The sequence below is a fragment of the Sphaerodactylus townsendi genome, linkage group LG05, assembly GCF_021028975.2.
Source record: "Sphaerodactylus townsendi isolate TG3544 linkage group LG05, MPM_Stown_v2.3, whole genome shotgun sequence".
Lineage (NCBI taxonomy): Eukaryota > Metazoa > Chordata > Lepidosauria > Squamata > Sphaerodactylidae > Sphaerodactylus > Sphaerodactylus townsendi.
This window is the reverse complement of record NC_059429.1, coordinates 2434887-2453888: the sequence shown is the minus strand read 5'-3', so window position 1 is coordinate 2453888 and position 19002 is coordinate 2434887. Positions and strand designations below refer to the sequence as shown.

At 46.7% G+C, this 19002-nt stretch overlaps 1 protein-coding gene across 1 annotated transcript in view; it reads left to right on the top strand.

The window, feature by feature from the left end:
• The first annotated feature begins 2478 nt into the window (after positions 1 to 2478).
• The window catches only part of LOC125432694 (ankyrin repeat domain-containing protein 24-like), a 17262-nt gene continuing 738 nt past the window's right edge, over positions 2479 to 19002 (top strand). The window contains exons 1-6 of the mRNA XM_048496529.1: positions 2479 to 2599; positions 5954 to 6084; positions 10509 to 10597; positions 10948 to 11012; positions 14724 to 14781; positions 17203 to 17273. Of these exons, the coding sequence (XP_048352486.1) occupies positions 2531 to 2599; positions 5954 to 6084; positions 10509 to 10597; positions 10948 to 11012; positions 14724 to 14781; positions 17203 to 17273 (483 nt within the window). The 5' untranslated portion in view covers positions 2479 to 2530. The remainder of the gene's footprint in view (positions 2600 to 5953; positions 6085 to 10508; positions 10598 to 10947; positions 11013 to 14723; positions 14782 to 17202; positions 17274 to 19002) is intronic.

The following is a 19002-nucleotide window of genomic DNA, read 5'->3' as shown; positions in this document are numbered from 1 at the left end:
ATTAAGAAAGGACGGGATGCAGCACAGAGTAAAATCTCAGAAATATTTACTTATTTATTTCCTTTGTTTATAGGGTACCTTTCTTGCAGAGGAAATTGAAAGTATGCAGCGTGAAATGACAGTACAGTGTAATACACCTGGAATTGCAACTTATTTGTTGTAACAAGACAGGATAAAAAACCTGGCAGACAGCGCCATAAAAATTATATTATACATACTGTGGTGCAGAGTGTCAGAAGTTGGCTTTTGTGTAGCTGGCTCGAGTTTGACTCAGGCTTCCATCCGGCTGAGGCCAGTAAAATGAGAACCCAGCTTGCTGGGGGTAAAGTGTAGATGGCTGGGGAAGGTAATAGCAAACCACCCGGTAAACATAGTCTGCCTAGCAAATGGTTCAGTTGCTGCCTAGTAAATGTTGATGTGATGTTAACCTTGGGGCAGTGCTGTCCCAGTGCTTGTACAGTGCTTGTTCCTTTGCCTTTATATACAGTAAACAAAGCAGTGAAGCTGGAATATAAAGGTAGCAATGAATAACCCACACAATAAACAGTGTCACAGGAGATCTCCTTAAAAAAACAACTCCTAGACATTGACAACAATTCTCCTTTGTCAAAATGCTCCCCTGGAACATTTTAAAACACACCGGCTCTACAGATGTGTGGGAGCCCTCCTGAGCTCCTTCAACGTTGCCATCTGCAACAACCACCCCTTCTCACTCTGAGAAAACAGAGCCTCAAAAGGAGGGAAACTCTGTTTTTGAGGGATGGATTTTAAATCGTCCAGGCACTACCCCTTTCTCAGCAGTGGCGTAGTGAGGTTAAGAGCTCGTGTATCTAAGCTGGAGGAACCGGGTTTGATTCCCAGCTCTGCCGCCTGAGCTGTGGAGGCTTATCTGGGGAATTCAGATTAGCCTGTGCACTCCCACACACGCCAGCTGGGTGACCTTGGGCTAGTCACAGCTTCTCGGAGCTCTCTCAGCCCCACCCACCTCACAGGGTGTTTGTTGTTTGTTGTGAGGGGGGAAGGGCAAGGAGATTGAGTCTCCTGCAGGAGAGAAAGGGGGGTATAAATCCAAACTCTTCTTCTTCTTCTTCTTAAAGAACTTAGTTAACCTTTTGGGTAATTGGACAGTGGTTGGCATGCAGAAAGCCCTGGATTGAATCCCCAGCAACTCTAGTTAAGGCATCTGGAAAGCTGCTTCCAGTCTGAATGGGCTGACCTGCATGAATCAAAACAAGGCAGCTCCCTGTGACCAGGCGTGCCTTCGCCAGCTGTTTCCCTGTGGCCAGGCTTGTGTTCAAACCAGCTGTTTCCCTGTGAAAGTCCATTGCACGATTCCCCCGCGCAGCACGGCTCACCAGGAACAGAGACCTATCCAGTTATTTCCTTCCAGGGATCAAGGAGCGGAGAGAACAGCACTTAGCAATCTGTCTGCCAGCTCCCTCGTTTCCTCGCTGGGGGTTTGTGGAAGAAGAAGACAATGTCACCTTTTGACAGTGGTTAATGTAATATCGAGGGGGAGAGCAAGCAACTTGGAGGGAAACTGGGGCTCGGAAAAGAAAAGGACAACCAAATCAGACATGCAGAAATTTAGCAGGTGGGGATCCCTTTCCTGCATCGAAAATTAAAATAATAAGCAAAGCTTTCCCTACTAGTCGGACAAGCGTTCTAGATATTGTCGAAGGCTTTCACGGCCGGATTCAACTGGTTGTGGTGGGTTTTCCGGGCTGCGTGGCCATGGTCTGGTGGATCTTGTTCCTAACGTTTCAGCTGCATCTGTGGCTGGCATCTTCAGAGGTGCATCACAGAGGGAAGTCTGTTACATACTGTGTGTAACAGACTTCCTGGACACACAGATCGAGCCCGGCCTTGGCTGGGAAAGGGTGGGGTATTACATTTAATAAAATAAAATAAAATAAAATAAATTAACAGTTGTAAAGTGTAGACAACTGAGGAAGGCAACGGCCAACCGCCCCATAAACCGAGTCTGCCTAGCAAATGTGAGGTCACCAGTACGCTTTACCTAGGAACTCAATAATGTGTACAAGAGCATCAGTGCACCGATGTAATACTGCTGCCTTCACGACCCACGGTTTGACAGTGGGAGCCAAAGGCAATAGGGGCAAAACCTGCTACTATTCCCACGGCAGACCTCAGCCTGGGCCCCTGCTTGGGCAAGGAAGAGAATGCTGCCAGATCACGTGCAGAGTGCCCACAACTGTGAAATAGCATACAACGGGGAAACGAGGAGGCGTGATTTCCAAGCAGGCCCATCCCTTCCGCTAACACCTAAAGAAAAAAGAATCAGGGGAAACAATGGATTTCTCTCCATTTCCTTGTGTGTGTGTGGGTGGGTGGGGGGAGCATCCCCCAGTTCTCCTTCCAGCCACTAGAGGGAGCCAGTCCCCCTTTGGCCGAACTGCAAGGCGTTTGCGGCAGGCTGCCTTCATCCTCAGCATCAGGACCAGAAATCTCCATCCTTTATCCTTCTCCCTCATTGTCAGGCCAGGTGTTGGCCTGGTCGGTCGCATGGATGGCTGCTCGGTATCTCCTGGGAGGAACCATGAAGCAGATTTGCTTCTGTGCCACCTCCTCCTTTGCAGTAAGTCTCCCACCTCCCTTCACTTCCCAGACTGCCATCCTCCCCTCCAGTATAGCTTGCTTGCTTGCTTCCTTCCTTCCTTTCTTCCCTCCTCTTCCTCCTCCTCTCCCCCCTGTGGAATTTCTCCCAGCCTTCCTTCTTCACCCCACCTTTTCCTCCTTTCATCCCACTCTGAAACGAGCCATTCAGCTCGCTGCATCTGAAAGCCCCCTTCCCTTATTGCCTCATAGATTAGCAGGCTGGCCAATGTAGGGGAGTAGGTGCGAAGGGGTGCACTTTGCATGTGCTCAAAAGCACACTTGCTAAATTACAAATGCCAGCACAGGAAAAGGAAACGAGGGGTAGAACTGCAAGAGGAACGAAATTCCCTGCATTTGGAAAGGAACCTCCTCCTTTATTTTAGAAGACAGCATTTAATGTTACTGAAAGACCTGAAGTGGAATATACTGACTACCTCCCTTTTCTGGTTTTATCTCCACACAAACTCTTATCGGAAGGTTAGGCTGGGAGAGAGCCCACGGTCAGAGGAGAATTTAACCTCAGGTCATCTGGTTTCTAATCCAGCGCCCTCCTTATAAAATCTCTCCTCCTTCCCTTTCCGTATTCTGGGTTTCTTCTACCCCTTTTGTACCTTTCACAATCCCACCCACCCGCCCACCCACTTCCTGGAATTCCCAGTCAAAATGCAAATGTGTATTTTTTCTCATGGCAGTTGAGTTCAGTTGTCTCTACCTTTAGGATACTATTTGGGGAGATGAAGCAGGATTTGCCTCTGACGGTGATCTGATCATCCCTCCCCATTTGTCTCCCTTTAGGAGACTTAGGGGAATGCAGATGGGGAGGGGGGGGATCCTGTTTATTCACAATATCCCTGTGAGGTAGGCCATGCCAAGGCCGGAGAGAGTTGTGTGTGAGGGTGGCAATGCTAGTAAATGATTGCTGATGAGTTATTCTTGATCATAATTCTGCAATTGCCCCCCCTCCCCAATTGCTTATAGTTATTCCCTACTACACTTACTCCTGGTAGCCTTAGACTCTTCCCCAACCCCAAATAATGATTCTGACCTACACTGCAGGGATGTTGAAACATTAAAACAGATAATATAGTGCTATTTAATGTCTAATTAATTCCTTGCCATTATGGGTTGGAATCTTCTCCTGGTTATCCCACTGTGCCTACTCCACCTGACCCAAACTTTTCCCCTCCCGGATCTGAAGGCAGATGAAGGGTCAGGAAATGTTGAGTCCCGGGCAACCTAGTTATGGCAACCCCCACCCCCTTCTCCACCTTGGCAGGGTAGATTGCATTTGTGCTGTATTCTCTTGTTTGGCCTAGATTTTAAAGCCCAGATAAGGAGATTTAAGGATGTAGCCTGTTTTAATGTCAGAGCTGTGAGAGGGAAGCTGAGAGGGAAGCTAAGGACAGATGCGGAGCCAGCCACCTTTGAGCTGATGCCCTAAACCAGTGGTGGCCAACCTATGGCGCTCCAGATGTTCATGAACTACAATTCCCATCAGCCCCTGCCAGCATGGCCAATTGGCCGTGTTGGAAGGGAATGATAAGTGTACTACATCTGGGTGTAGGTTCGCCACCATGGCCCTAAATTTATAGGTCTGGCCGAAGTGTGTTTGTGTGTATGTGTACGTGGGGTGGCTACCTTTGCAAAGAAACAGGTTTTCAAATCTTCATTTCTCTTTTAAATGACAATTTTGTTATCTGGGACACATATTTTAAAAAAAGGGTGATGGTACCTATTTGTTGAAGGCTTTCACAGCTGGAATCACTAGCGTGTGGTGGGGTTCTGGGCAGTACGGCCGTGTTTCAGTAGGATTTTCTCCTGATGTTTCACCTACATCTGTGGCTGGCATCTTATGTCAGGAGAAACGTCAGGAGACAATGCTACTGGTACACGGCCAAACAGCCCGGAAACCCCATAACACCCCAGCACATATTTGCTTTGTGAAAAGTGTAATATTGTAATAAAAAAGAAGTCTTATAATACTGAGAAAAATATACTGAGTTTCTGATCAGATTTTTAGCACTACAGTAATGGGGCAGTAATAGTTTGATATTTCGTCCCTGGTCCTAAAAAAAGTCCTGTACTATTCCTTCTACAACACCCTCTGAAGGTGACTTGCTCCGGCATCTCTTGCGATCCATATCATCTTCTGCTGATCTTTGCTCTGGAATATCCAGTCTCCACTCGCTTTACTTGCTGTGTAAGTCTTTTCTTAAAAAGTCCCCTTAAGCAACTGCACATTCCACACGTATAGCCATGCCCCACTTTTGAAGAAAGAAGAATTATTGTAAGGAAGAACCGGGCCTCTGGGAATATACCGAGGGACGTCTGCAGATGTAGCCACTGCCCATAAGCAAGAAAGAAGGAGCTAGGCTGCCTTTCAGGGCAATTGGCCATGCTGGCAGGGGCTGATGGGAATTGTAGTCCATAACATCTGGAGTGCCAAAGGTTCGCCACCACTGCCCTGGCAGTTGTTGAAAATAGGGTAGGCCCTTAAAGCTTAGAGGGTTCAAAGAGTTCAAAGAGTTCTCATTACCTGGCAGGCTGAGTGAGCTCCCTGGATGAGCACATGGTTCAAAAATGGCTGCTGTCTGCACAGCCCCGGCAAGAGGTCTGTTCCCTTCAGTGGCTCAGCGGAAAAGAGAAAGAGAAGAGACCTCACCCCTCTCTTCCCAGAGCTTTATCAGATCCCAGACCCCACCCTCTTTTGGCCTGGTCAGGCTGGGTCAAGATATCTTTCCCCCCTAGGTCAGGTAGCTCTTCCTGATGTTCATCTGGAATTTCTAGGTCCTCCAAATCTAGGATACCTGTTTGGAGAAGGGGATGAGAAAAGGCAAAAAAAGGGGAGGGAGGAGCCATTTCTCCACACACCTCATGAGCCTCTTGTGTCTCTTCCCTATCAAGGCACTGGTCAAAATGGGGGGGGGGGCGACAAAAAAACCAGTTGAGGCCCCCAAACCAGTCTGTCTGTGTTTTTTTTTCTTAGACAGCCAGCAACTCTGGTTCAAACCAATAAGAAAAATCTTCACAAGTACCATAAAATGTACAGTGAAATAAATCTGTTCCTATAGATCTCCCCTTCTGTCAGTGTATTGCGTTGGGATAAAATCTTTGTCACCCAAAATGGACCTGAAAGATATAAGTCACAATTTAAACCATGTTTTTTTTAACAAACTGCTCAAAAGGAGGATTCTGCAAAGTGCAGCGTTCAAATGTTACCACCATGTCCCTCTCTGTAGAGAAGCCCTTTGGAGCGCAACCCGAATTCAGGTCAGAAGCATAAAGAAATGTAAGAGGCGTAGACTAAAAGGAAGTTATTCTGGTTGGTTTTCAGAGTCAAGACTGGACCAAGAACGATGAGAAGCTCCTTCAGGCTGTGGAGTACAATGATGCAGAGAGAGTTGCTTCTCTGCTTCTCCGGAAGGGCTTGGTACCCACCAAGTTGGACTCAGAAGGGAAATCTGCGTAAGCTATTTACAGATATTTTGCAAGATTCTGTTGTGCCCCTGAACTGTTCAATAACAAGACTCTTAGTAGACCACAAACTGAACATGAGTAGCAGTGTGATGCGGCAGCCAAGAAAGCCAATGTGATTCTGGGCTGTACCAATGGGAGTCTAGATCGAAGGATGTAATTGTACCTCTCTATTCTGCATTGGTTAGACCTCACCTGGAATATTGTGTGAAGTTCTGGGCACCACAATTCAGGAAAGATATTGACAAGCTGGAACGGATCCAGAGGAGGGCAGCCAAAATGGTAAAAGGTCTGGAATCCATGCCCTACAAAGAGAGACTGAGGGAGCTGGGTATGTTTAGTTTGGTGAAGAGAAGGTTAAGAGGTGTCATGATAGCCATGTTTAGATATTTGAAGGGATGTCATGTCAAAGAGGGAGCAAGCTTGTTTTCTGGAGCTCCAGAGACTAGGACCAGGAGTCATGGGTTCAAGGTGCAGGAAAAGAGATTCCACCTAAACATCAGGAAAAACTTCCTGACAGTCAGGGCTGTTCAACAGCGGAATGCACTCCCTCGGAGTGTGGTGGAGTCTCCTTCTTTGGAGGTTTTTAAAGAGAGGCTGGATGGCCATCTGTCAGGAGTGCTTTGATTGTGTGTTCCTGCATGGCAGGGGGTTGGACTGGATGGCCCCTGGGGTCTCTTCCAACTCTATGATTCTATGACTCTGTGTTCAGGTGTTTGCTTTATTGTGAAACAGGATCAGGTATAAGCATTTGGACTTCTACTGCCAGAATGCATAAGCAGGAAAACACCCTTTGGTATACCCCACGTCATACCCCATGTCACACAACACCACCCCTGACCACCAGTTCACCCACCTTTCTCATGGTCCAGAGACAATTTAGCCTACCCCAGGGTCAAAACAGCCTACTACATTCCACATCACTGGCAGAACTACAACAGCAGGTGTCTAAGGAGCTGATAAGGCAGCACTCAGGAAGCAAAGTACAAAGAGTGAGGAAGTATAACCACAGTAATTAAGAGGGAGTGGGAAGAGGTGAGAAAGGAGATCCCATGTCCCGGCCAGGAGACACGGCAGGATCAAACCACAAATGGACCGATCGACAGATTCCCAGACAGGAGGAAACAAAAAGATCCAGGGAAGATTAGGCCCCTAAAAGCTTATAAACCACCAAACAAAGGCCCCTTCTGCACATGCAAAATAATGTGTTTTCAAACCACTTTCACAACTATTTGCAAGTGGATTTTGCCATTCTGCACAGCTTCAAAGAGCACTGAAAGCAGTTTGAAAGTGCATGTGCGGAATGAGCCAAAGTGTCAGGACTACAACTCCCAGCATGCATCAGTTCCTGCCTTGCCGCCCCAAAGCGGGAATGGATGACAGCCAATGGGAGCCCAGGGCAGGAAAAAGGAAAAAGATGATTGGACCACCTCTGCTTCGAAACTGTCATAAATGCTGGAATTGAGGATGGGATGCTCAGTTCCAGCACCCTGTAGCTAGGGCGAGCCAAATCAATAAAGCTCCTTCTATAGTTAACTTTGTCTGAGTGGTTTCAGCCTTACAAGGAGAGCTGTAGAATAATGGGGGGGGGGGGGAATTGGGGGCATGGGAAATTTCCGAATTGTTCATTCTGCTGCAATTTCTCAAGGGACTCCTATTTCTAATGTGAAATGTTAATTTATCCGTGCATAAATAATGTTGAAAAATGCATGCTTTTTAAGGGGGGAGTGTGGTGGATGGAGATTTAAGGATGATGGGAAAATAAAGAATTACTGGTTCAGTTTGCACAACTGAAACAAAACGGAAACAGGAATTTGGAGGTTGTAAATTCTGCAATGATGAGGAGTTTGAAATTGTCCTCAGATGAGAAGGGATGCGCATGCACGTAGTTGTGTCAGTTTTCCCTTCATTCTCGCGTGGCTAGAACAATTATAGTATTTTATGGTGGCAAGTGAGGGGGGAGTAGTGGCGGTGTGCAAACTGCAAAACGCAAAAGGACAAGGGCAAGGGGGAACTATGCAAAGCAGGGCGAGGGGGAGTGTGTGTGTGGGGGGGGTAAGACTAGGTGGGCTGGCTGCAGGCGGAGGGATGGATCCAGGGCAAAACTGCGCCCACTGGCAAGTCTGTCCTGCTCTGGCAGCAAAACAAAATTAAAATTGTACTATAAGTGGATTTGCTTGCATTGGAGAGAGTGAAAAGTGAAAGCAAGACTGGAGGAAATACTCTGTACAAGAAATCTTGCCATGACAGACATTTGCCTCCCCACACAGCAAATGCCTTGAATATATATTGTCAAAGGCTTTCATGGCTGGAATCACTGGGATGTTGTGTGGTTTCCGGGCTGTATGGCCGTGTTCTAGTTGCATTTTCTCCTTTTGCCTGCATCTGTGGCTGGCATCTTCAGAGGATTCTCTGAAGATGCCAGCCACAGATTCAGGTGAAACATCAGGAGAAAATGCTACTTGAACACGGCCATACAGCCTTGAAACCACACAACACCCCACCTTGAATATAATCAGCCAATATTGACTTTGGTAGGACAAGGGTTGAAAGCGGTTTCTGCGGATGTTTGTTCACTTTTGTAACTATTTCCCCAGCTTCTTGTAATGACATTCCCTATGAAGAGTATGGGGGTTCATAAGTATTGTTGAAGGCTGGATTCAACTGGTTGTTATGGGCTTTCTGGGCTGTGTGGCCGTGCTCTGGTATATCTTGTTCCTAATGTTTCGGCTGCATCTGTGGCCGACATCTTCAGAGGTGTATCACTTTGTTAGGAACAAGATCTACCAGACCACACTGTGATACACCTCTGAAGATGCCGGCCACAGATGCAGCCAAAACATTAGGAGGAACAAGATCTACCAGACCACGGCCACACAGCCCGGAAAGCCCATAACAACCAGTTGAATCCAGCCATGAAAGCCTTCAACAATACTTATGAACCCCCTTCACCCAAATTCTGTTTTGGGGAAAGTATTCCATACTCTTAATAGGGAATGTCATTACAAGAAGCTGGGCCACAGAGGCAGGCGAAACGTTAGGAGGGACACGATCTACCAGGCCACACAGCCCAGAAAGCCCACAACAACCAGGGGTTCATAAGGTTAGAAAAAAAATATGACTAAGTGGATAGTCGCCACATCTCAAAAAGGATATTGAAGGATATTGATAACTGGTCGCCACATCTCAAAAAGGATATTGAAGAGATAGAAAAAGTGCAGAGAAGGGCAACGAGGATGATTGAGGGACTGGAGCACCTTCCCTATGAGGAGAGGCTACAGCGTTTGGGACTCTTCAGTTTGGAGAGGAGATGTCTGAGGGGGGATATGATTGAAGTCTATAAAATTATGCATGGGGTAGAAAATGTGGACAGAGAGAAATTTTTCTCTCTTTCTCACAATACTAGAATCAGGGGGCATCCATTGAAAATGCTGGGGGGAAGAATTAGGACTAATAAAAGGAAACACTTCTTCACGCAATGTGTGATTGGTGTTTGGAATATGCTGCCACAGGAGGTGGTGATGGCCACTCACCTGGATAGCTTTAAAAGGGGCTTGGACAGATTTATGGAGGAGAAGTCGATCTCCGGCTACCAATCTTGATCCTCCTTGATCTCAGATTGCAAATGCCTTAGCAGACCAGGCAATCGGGAGCAACAGCCGCAGAAGGCCCTTGCTTTCACATCCTGCCTGTGAGCTCCCAAAGGCACCTGGTGGGCCACTGCGAGTAGCAGAGAGCTGGACTAGATGGACTCTGGTCTGATCCAGCAGGCTTGTTCTTATGTTCTTATGTTCTTATAGGACCTGAGAGGGGTTTATAAAACGATGTGTGCTGCAGTGGGAAGAGGGAGAGAGAATTACCCCTCTTTTCATACAGTTGTGAAACTGGGGAGTTATCCAATTATTAGGGTTGCCAGCTCTGGGTTGGGAAATACCTGGAGATTTTGGGGGTGGAGCCTGAGGAGGGTGGGGTTTGCACAGTGGTGGGATTCAAAGGATTTAACAACCGGTTCTGGTGGTGGGATTCAAATAAGTTATCAACTGGTTGTTTACAAGCACCATTTTAACAACTGGTTCTGCCGAAGTGGCGCGAAGCGGCCGAATCCCACCCCTGGGTTTGCAGAGCAATTTCCATGTGGTATAATGTCAAAGAGTCCACTTTCCAAAACGGCCATTTTCTCCAGGGGTCGCCTGGAGATCAATTCTAATCCCAGGAGGAATCTCCAGCCGCCACCTGGAAGTGGTTTCCAACCTGATCCCGTGATGCTGATAGGCAGTAGATTCAGGATCCATCAGATCAAAGCAGGCCAGGCCACGTGGGGAACCTTTTGCTGCGCTGGGAATTTATCATGGAGAGTCTTTTGCAGATGCGTTGATCTGGCCCACAGGGATTAACAACTGGGTTTTGCTCTGCAGGTTCCATCTGGCCTCCATGAAAGGGAATGTGGATTGCCTGGAAGTGATGCTGGCCCACGGAGCAGATACCCTGACGACTGACAGCTCAGGTGGGCTTGCTCAAAGATTCTTTTCCTCATTTCCTCTGGAGACCGAGGAACGGAACTAGTTCTATTCTGCCAGAATCAACTTTGTTTGTATTCTGCTTTTATCTCAAACGGGTTCCAACTGGCTTAAAACACCATCCTCCCTTCTTCCTGTTTATCTATGCCACAATCTTGTGAGGTAGGTTAGGATGAAAGATTGTCAAGGGTCCAAGGTCACCTGATGACTTTCAGGACAGAGTGACGATTCAAAAACCTGGCTGTCCCAGGTCCCAGACTGGCATTCTAATCGCTATGAAACGCTGGCTGTTTATAAAAACAAAACAACATTGAGTCTTCTCCTTCCCCTCCCGTAGGTTACACGGCTTTGCATCTCTCGGCGAAACACGGGCACCCACAGTGTGTGAGCAAACTACTGCAGGTAAACAGAAGGCTCAGAAATACAGGGCCCAAAAATGCATTCCTGTGGGCAGTATGGCACTATCCAGAACTCACAGGGTTAATAGTAGGCTTGGAGATTCGGATGCAACAAATACCGGATTCGGCCCGAATCTGGGCAAATTCAGGCATACTCAAGCCAAAATTGGCCGACTATGTCCTGCCCGAATATGAACGAATCCGAAGGCAAGGTATTTGGGATTTGGGGGGGGGGGGGTATTTTTGGTGTTTTTTTGCATTGCAGGAAGTGCATTTTTAAAGGCTCTACCTTGAAGGTGAACCTGATGCCTACAGCATCTGTCCCTCCCAAGCAAACTTTAGCAAAGTTGGCTGGTTCCTTTCAGGAGACTCACACCAGCAGCCCTGCAGGAAATTAGGTGCCCCTACCCAAAACAACCCCCCCCCAGAGCCCCCTCCCAAATCTCCAGCACAGAGCCAGCTGGGCATAACATCAAGCCACACTGAAGTCTATGGTGGGAAAAGTTAATTAATTTTTCCCACCATAGAACTTGCTGAAGAGCCTGGCAGATTCTATGCTCTGCAGTGGCTCCATTGTAACCAATGGGGAATTTCTGAGTGTGTAAGCACTGGCTGCACATTTTTGAAGATAGAGGCACCAGAGTTTCAGGATGGCTCCAAGAGGCCTCCTGGTGATAGTGTCCAGGCTTGGTAAACTTTGCTTCTTGGGGTGGGGGTGGGGGTTGAGAGAGTTCTGAGAGAACTCAGCCAGCAGGCTTCACATGCAGGAGTGGGGAAACAAAATAAGCCTTTGGGGGCCCATAAAATTGAACCCCCAGAAGCAACGTTCACCAAGCCAGGATGCTATTACCGGAGGGCCTTCTGGAGCCACCTTGAAAGTCTGGTGCCTCCATCTTCAAAAATGTGCAGCCTGCTTACATGCTCCGAAATTCCTCATTGGCTACAATGGAGCCAAGGCACTGCAGAGCAGAGAATCTTGGGGATTTTCTTGGGGTGCCTGTCAGGGGTGTGTTTTTAAAGCTAGTGGCACCAAAATTTCAGAGTATGATCCAAAGACTGTCCTGACAATACCGTCCAGGTTTGGTGAAGTTTGGTTAAGGGGGGCCAAAGATATAGACCCACAAAGGGATAGCCCCCATCTCCTGTTATCTCCTATTGGAAACAATGAGGGATTGGAGCATAACTTTGGCCCCCCTGAACCACACTTCACCAATGGAGGGAGTTTTTTCTAAATCAGCCACATACAAGCAAGGAACATAGCAATGTGATAAGTGATAGTGTCTACAAAGGGCTAGAGGACAAAGCACATAAATCCCAGGTTAAGGACAGAGATGGGGTACACAGGTGTCTCTATGCTAATAGTAGAAGCCTTCGACCGAAAATGGGGGAGCTGGAGTACAGAGTTTTGAAGGAGGATATTGATATAGTGGGCATCACAGAGACATGGTGGAATGAGGAGAACCAGTGGGATGCTGTTATCCCAGGTTACAAGCTCTACAGGAAGGATAGGACAGGGTGTATTGGGGGTGGTGTTGCCCTCTATGTCAAAGAGAGCATAGTGTCATAAAATAGACAATGCAAGGGGAGCTGATTCCCCTACAATGGGATCGTCTTTATCAAGCCATAATATCTAACGATTTTAGATGGTTCTGGATTATGACTAATAGGTTAGATCCTACAAAATCAGAGATGTTCCCTTCTGTTCCACCAGAGGTTTGGACAGAGCATTATGATTCCCCTACAGAAGCACTGTGGATAGCAATACCAGGGGTGAAGGATAGTCTAATATTAGGAATACATTATCATCCCCCTGACCAAAGCGCACAAGAGGATTCCTAGATGGAGAAAGAAATTAGAGAGGCCAACAAAAGCAAAAACGTAGTTGTAATGGGTGATTTCAACTATCCCCACATAAACTGGAAAAATGTTCAGATCATAGTAAGGAGAGAGCATTCCTGGATATGCTAAATGACTGTGGCTTAGAGCAGATGGTTGTGGGACCAACCAGGGGAGAGGTGATCCTAGATCTAATTCTATGTGGGACCCAGGACCTGGCGTGGGAAGTAAGTGTTGTTGAGCCAATAGGGAACAGTGACCACAACGCTGTCAGATTCAGTATCTCTGCGTGCGAGCAAGTGACAACTACTAATGTAGTTACATTCGCCTTCAGAAGGGAAAATTTCTCAAAGTTGAGGGAGATAGTGCGCAAAAAGCTGAAAGGGAAAATCAAGAGAGTCAAAACTGTCCAAGATGCTTGGAGGTTATTTAAAAACACAGTAATAAAAGCTCAGCTGGAATGTGTCCCTCAGGTTAGGAAAGGCAGCACCCAGTCCAAAAGAAAGCCACCATGGTTAACAAGGGAGGTTGAGGAAATTATTCAAAAATATAAGATGTCTTTTAGAAAATGGAAGTCCAGCTCGACTGATGAAGAAATCGAGAAGGAACACAAATGGTGGCAAAAGAGAAGCAAGTTAAGAACATAAGAACATAAGAACAAGCCAGCTGGATCAGACCAGAGTCCATCTAGTCCAGCTCTCTGCTACTTGCAGTGGCCCACCAGGTGCCTTTGGGATCTCACATGCAGGATGTGAAAGCAATGGCCTTCTGCGGCTGTTGCTCCTGAGCACCTGGTCTGCTAAGGCATTTGCAATCTGAGATCAAGGAGGATCAAGATTGGTAGCCAGAGATTGATTTCTCCTCCAAGCCCTTTTTAAAGCTATCCAGGTTAGTGGCTGTAAGGGAGGCAAAAAAGGGTTATGAGGAACGCATGGCTGTGAATATCAAGACCAGCAACAAGCAGTTCTTCAAGTACATCAAAAGTAGGAAGCCAGTTAGGGAAGTGTTGTTGTTGTTGTTGTTTGTTGTTGTTGTGATTGAATTCACAGCTGCCAGTTCTTTAGCTGGTGGTTGGCCTTTCAATACAATTCTAGCCTCACCCAGAGGCCTAGGAAGCTGTAATGTTTTGACGTCGTATTCGTGTGGATCCCAGCAAGGCTGCCTTCTGTATCTGACAGATGTTCATTTAGTCGATTTGAAGATGTTTCAAGTGCTGCCCTCGTGTTTTCGGAGTGGCGCCCAATTACCACTGGGACGACCGCAGCTGATTTGTGCCATAAACGCTGAAGCTCAATTTTCAAATCGTGATATTTGGTGACCTTCTCATGTTCTTTTTCAATGACCCTGCAAACATTCTACAACAGTAAAACTGCACAAAAGGGAACATTACATTCTTACTGCATTCATTCAGCTCCATTTTTTAAAAAAGGAATGCAGCAACTTCCACTGTGCATTTGAGACACCCTGATGAACATCCCTTTGAATTCCCCTCCCCCCAAATTTCAGCCCAGCAAAGAAAATTTGCCCTTGGGCAACCTTCAACAGAGTTTTTCTTTCAGCTACAGATATGCCTCCTGCTGAAATCATGAGCATCACATTCAAATTAGGAATGTCTGACGCACACACCCATTTGCTGTTTGGCACTCAGCAACGGAAAATGCAGTCTTAGTCTACATGGGTTTACTCACTAGGCTCTGACTGCATTTTCTATTTGGGCTTACTCAGTACTCAATTTTACTCAGTTTTCTATTTGGGTTTTCTGTCTCTGGGGTTTCCTCAGAGGTTCGTGTTGCTTTGTTCAGTGGGGCTTATTCCTGTGTTCGAGCAGCGAAGGCCTGCGGTTACTTGCTTGTTCCTACCTTGTTCTGTCTTCCCTCAGGCCTCCTGCCCTGTTGATGTGGCAGACAGTAATGGACGGACTGCACTGCATCATGCGGGTGAGCTCTGCCTGCAACACAGACCGCTGCCCAAACTCCTCTGTGCCCAGTTTGTCCTGAATGTTTGTTGTGCCCTGTCACTGTGATCTCGATTTAAGGTCTCAGGATTGGAACATGATATTCTTTTGGGTGCTGTGTGGTTTCCGGGCTGTATGGCCATGTTCTAGCAGCATTCTCTCCTGACGTTTCGCCTGCATCTGTGGCTGGCATCTTCAGAGGATCTGATGTTGGGAAAGCAAGTGGAGTATATATACCTGTTGGAGTGTCCAGGGTATCAGATGCCCTCAACTATTGATCTGGTTGTCTTCTTTGTTACTCACAGACAATGTTCCTTCACCCACCCTGGACACTCCAACAGGTATATATACTCCACTTGCTTTCCTAACATCAGATCCTCTGAAGATGCCAGCCACAGATGCAGGCGAAACGTCAGGAGAGAATGCTGCTAGAACACGGCCATACAGCCCGGAAACCACACAGCACCCAAGTGATTCCGGCCGTGAAAGCCTTCGACAATACAATGATATTCTTTATTGAAGAACTATAGCAGGATATTGGCAGGTAGGAAACCATAGGTCTGGAAATACATCACAAGTGGCCCGTTGATATCCACATAAGAGCCCCCTCCCTCCCCCTTTTTCCAGTGCCCAGTGGTGGAACTGGTTTCAGCAGACAGTATAATTGGATGTTTATATAATGGCGAAGCTGGGTTCTCAGGGCAGAGCAAGCTATGTTATCCTTAAGCCAAGCGAATGGAATACAAAAAGGTGGTTTTCCCAAAGAGAGGCTTAGAGGGAGCAATAAGCAGGTGAGGGTGTGAGAAATCAAATGAGCAGGCAAGCACACAAACACACACTGATACCAAGAACAGTTCCCAAACTCCCATCAGGAAAAGCAGCAATATGAAAACTCCCAGTTCCCCTTTAAATGAGGATAGCAGCAATATGGCAGGACCATCAAGGACATGATATCACTGGAGTTTCTATTTTGAATTAAAGAATTAAGAATCTGCCATTTTTTAAAAAAATTACTTCCCAATATTGTGCAGTTCAAATGCACCCAAAGTTTGCAGCAGTTCTCAGACATTTCGACTTTGCCAGTGTGCTTGGATAAAATGTTACCCAAAATCCATCTTGATGCCTGTGATTTTTGAGGGGTGCTTTATGCAGGTGCGAGGGAACACACGAGCATTAGTAATTGTGTTTTCCCCATAAGCAAATGTGCGCATCAGCAAAACACAGCACCGTCATACTTACAACTTCCTTATTTGCAGTGTTTCATCCACGCTGATGTTCATGTCAGAGGGCAAGGGAAACAATGCAAATGTGTAAAAGGAACACATTTGTGCATTCACCAGTTCCGGGATTACTTTTATACATTTTCCCAATTTGATCAAAATTAAAAAAGAGAAGGGATCCAGCACAGAGAGGAATGGTGGAACAATGAAGGAACTGAGCTAGAGAGGCTGGCTGATCTGTCAGCTGCAGCTTCTGTTGAGCAACATATGAAATGCTCAGGTTTCCCTGACATTCTAGATCTCTATGTACAGTCCCTTCTATGTGGAAGTCCTGAACAAGGTGGCCCAGCCTGGGCTAGCCTGATCTTGTTGGATCTCAGAAGCTGAGCAGAGTTGGCCTGGTGAATAATTGGATGAAGAAAGCCCAGGGTTACTGAACAGAGGATAACAATGGGGTACCACCTCTCTTGCCTTGAATACCCTACTGAGTGTTATGTCTCAAGCCTTAAGCCTATAAACGGACTCTGTGCTGATCAGTTGCTTTTAATGATAAGCGTCAGAGCACCAAAGCTTGGCAAACCTGGCTTTTGCCATCCCCTTTATTCCCTGCAGATCCCCCATCCTGAATTCCCAAGAAATGTTGAAAAACAGCCCCTGGAACTAAGGTGCCCCAAGGTCCATGGCAGATAGTAAGAGAAAACCACCTGGCTTCCTGCCCCCATGAGTTAACGGATGTGGCTCTGTTTCCCATGGGACCAGGGTGTCAGGGGAAAGCCTAGTTATCTACAAAGCATGTGAAGCCATAAAATAAAGATTAAGGAAAGAATGCCCCAGATTGCAGTAGTATCATGTAGCAGGCTGGTTACATATATCTTTTAGCAGTTTTGATTTGATTTGTAGTGTTAAGCAGTTACAATGAGGCAGGAATGCGTCTCAATCACTTGGATGCAATCCACCCTGACAACTAGGTTGCTTAAGATGGCTACAATTTGATGGCACTTTATACACATAGTGAACAAGGTGATTTCCCCACCTGATACCACCTGGGAAAAGATTCATCACACGTAGCCAAGCCTCATTCTGAATTAGAAGTTGCAAATGGATGCTGGTGCTTTGTAGAACCCTGACATGTATTGAAATGCCCTGTTATAGCAGCAGGTTTGATTTCTTTTTCTCTCTTTCAGCGCTTAGTGGATGCATCTCTTGCTTGGAGATTCTCTGTGATTTCAAGGCTTCTTTGAACACCAAGGACCAGGTAAGGCACTCCCCACCCCCAGCTCAAGGGAAGCCTCCCATTTATTTTGGTTGTATCTTCTCATGGCCAGATCAGCGTCCTTAGTAAGAGGCCACAAAAAAGCCAGAGAATGGGATTTTCCCTGCAAGATCCAGTTTCTTATGAATCTTGGCATTTCTTTGAAAACACACACACAAAGCTTTTAGCCCCTGTGAACGTTTCTACCTGTTCGATAACCCAGAGGTCGATCTATGGCTACCAATCTTGATCCTCCTTGATCTGAGATTGCAAATGCCTTTGCAGACCAAGTGATCCGGAGCAGCAGCAACAGCCAGAGATGTCTACAATGGGGATATCCGAGGACAAATGTGCCGGGCGCCCACCATTGGGGGCGCAGAAAAAATTCGGGCTCATTTCTATTTTTTTTTATTTTTAGGGTTTTAATTTGTTGGCCAGCAGGGGGCACAGTTTTTAGGCTAGCAGCACCAAAATTTCAGGCTATTGTCAAGTGACACTCCTGATGATACCAGCCAAGTTGGTTCAGGGGGTCCAACGTTATGGACCTCCAAAGGGGTGCCCCTATCTTCCATTGTTTCCAATGGAAGCTAATAGTAGATGGGGCTACCATTTTGAGGGTCCATAACTTTAAACCCCCTGAATCAAACTTCACTAAACCTAGGTGGCATCATAAGGATAGTCTCCTGCTGATACCACCCAGGTTTGCTGAAGGTTGGTTCAGGGGGTCCAAAGTTATGGACCCCGAAATGGGGGAATGGACGAGGAAGTGGTGGGGTGGAGGAAGGGTTAAAAGGTGGGGGAGCAAGAGCAGGGAAAGGTTGCGTGTGGGGAGAATGGAGGAGAGAGAGGCAGAAAGGGAGGAGGAGCGTGACCCGAAAGGAGGGGCACAAGCACAGGAGGGGAGGGTCAAGAGCCAATCCTGTCTCTTCCCCAGTTGGGATCCAGACCACCGCTCACCCTCACCTGGCCAGGCCAGGGCCTCGTAATGGGCCCTCAGACAGGGCACAGCTCAGCCCAAAGAGTGGGTCAAAGATCGCCCGTGAAGGGTTGGAGGGATGGGCCCAACCCTGGGCTAGCAGAGGGGGAGCTGCAGACATGTATACTGTATACAATATTTGGATAGACATATACATACATACCCACGCAAGTAGCCACCTCTGCGGCCCAATCCCATTCTGGCTTTTTTGTAACTTTGATTTGAAAGGCTCATTCTGCACATGCAGAATAATGCACTTTCAAACTGCTTTCAGTGCTCTTTGAAGCTGTGCGGAATAGCAAAATCCACTTGCAAACAGTTTTGAAAGTGGTTTGAAAACGCATTATTTTGCATGTGCAGAAGGGGCCATAAAAATGTGAAAATATGACCCTTTTTTGGTGTTTTGTGGCTGAGGGGGTGGGGGTGGTGCTCGGTCATTTGTTTTTACTGTCTTTTTTGTCTGTTTTTTACCCATTGTTCCAAATTCATTTATTTCATTCAGGCAACTTGTTATGGTGTGCCATCAATGCAAAACAGATGTCAGTTTTGAAAGCAATATCACTGTAGGAAAGTTGCTAGCAGGAATGGAGAGGGGAAAAAGAGACAACTGCAATTTTGGCCTAAATCAGGAAAATCCATGTTGGGAATTTTCACTTCGAAACAACACAGGCATAAAATTCAGTAGCATCTTTGATTATTATTCCTTTGTAAAAATCCAAAGTATTCAAAGTTCCTCATTCAAACCAATATTGTTAT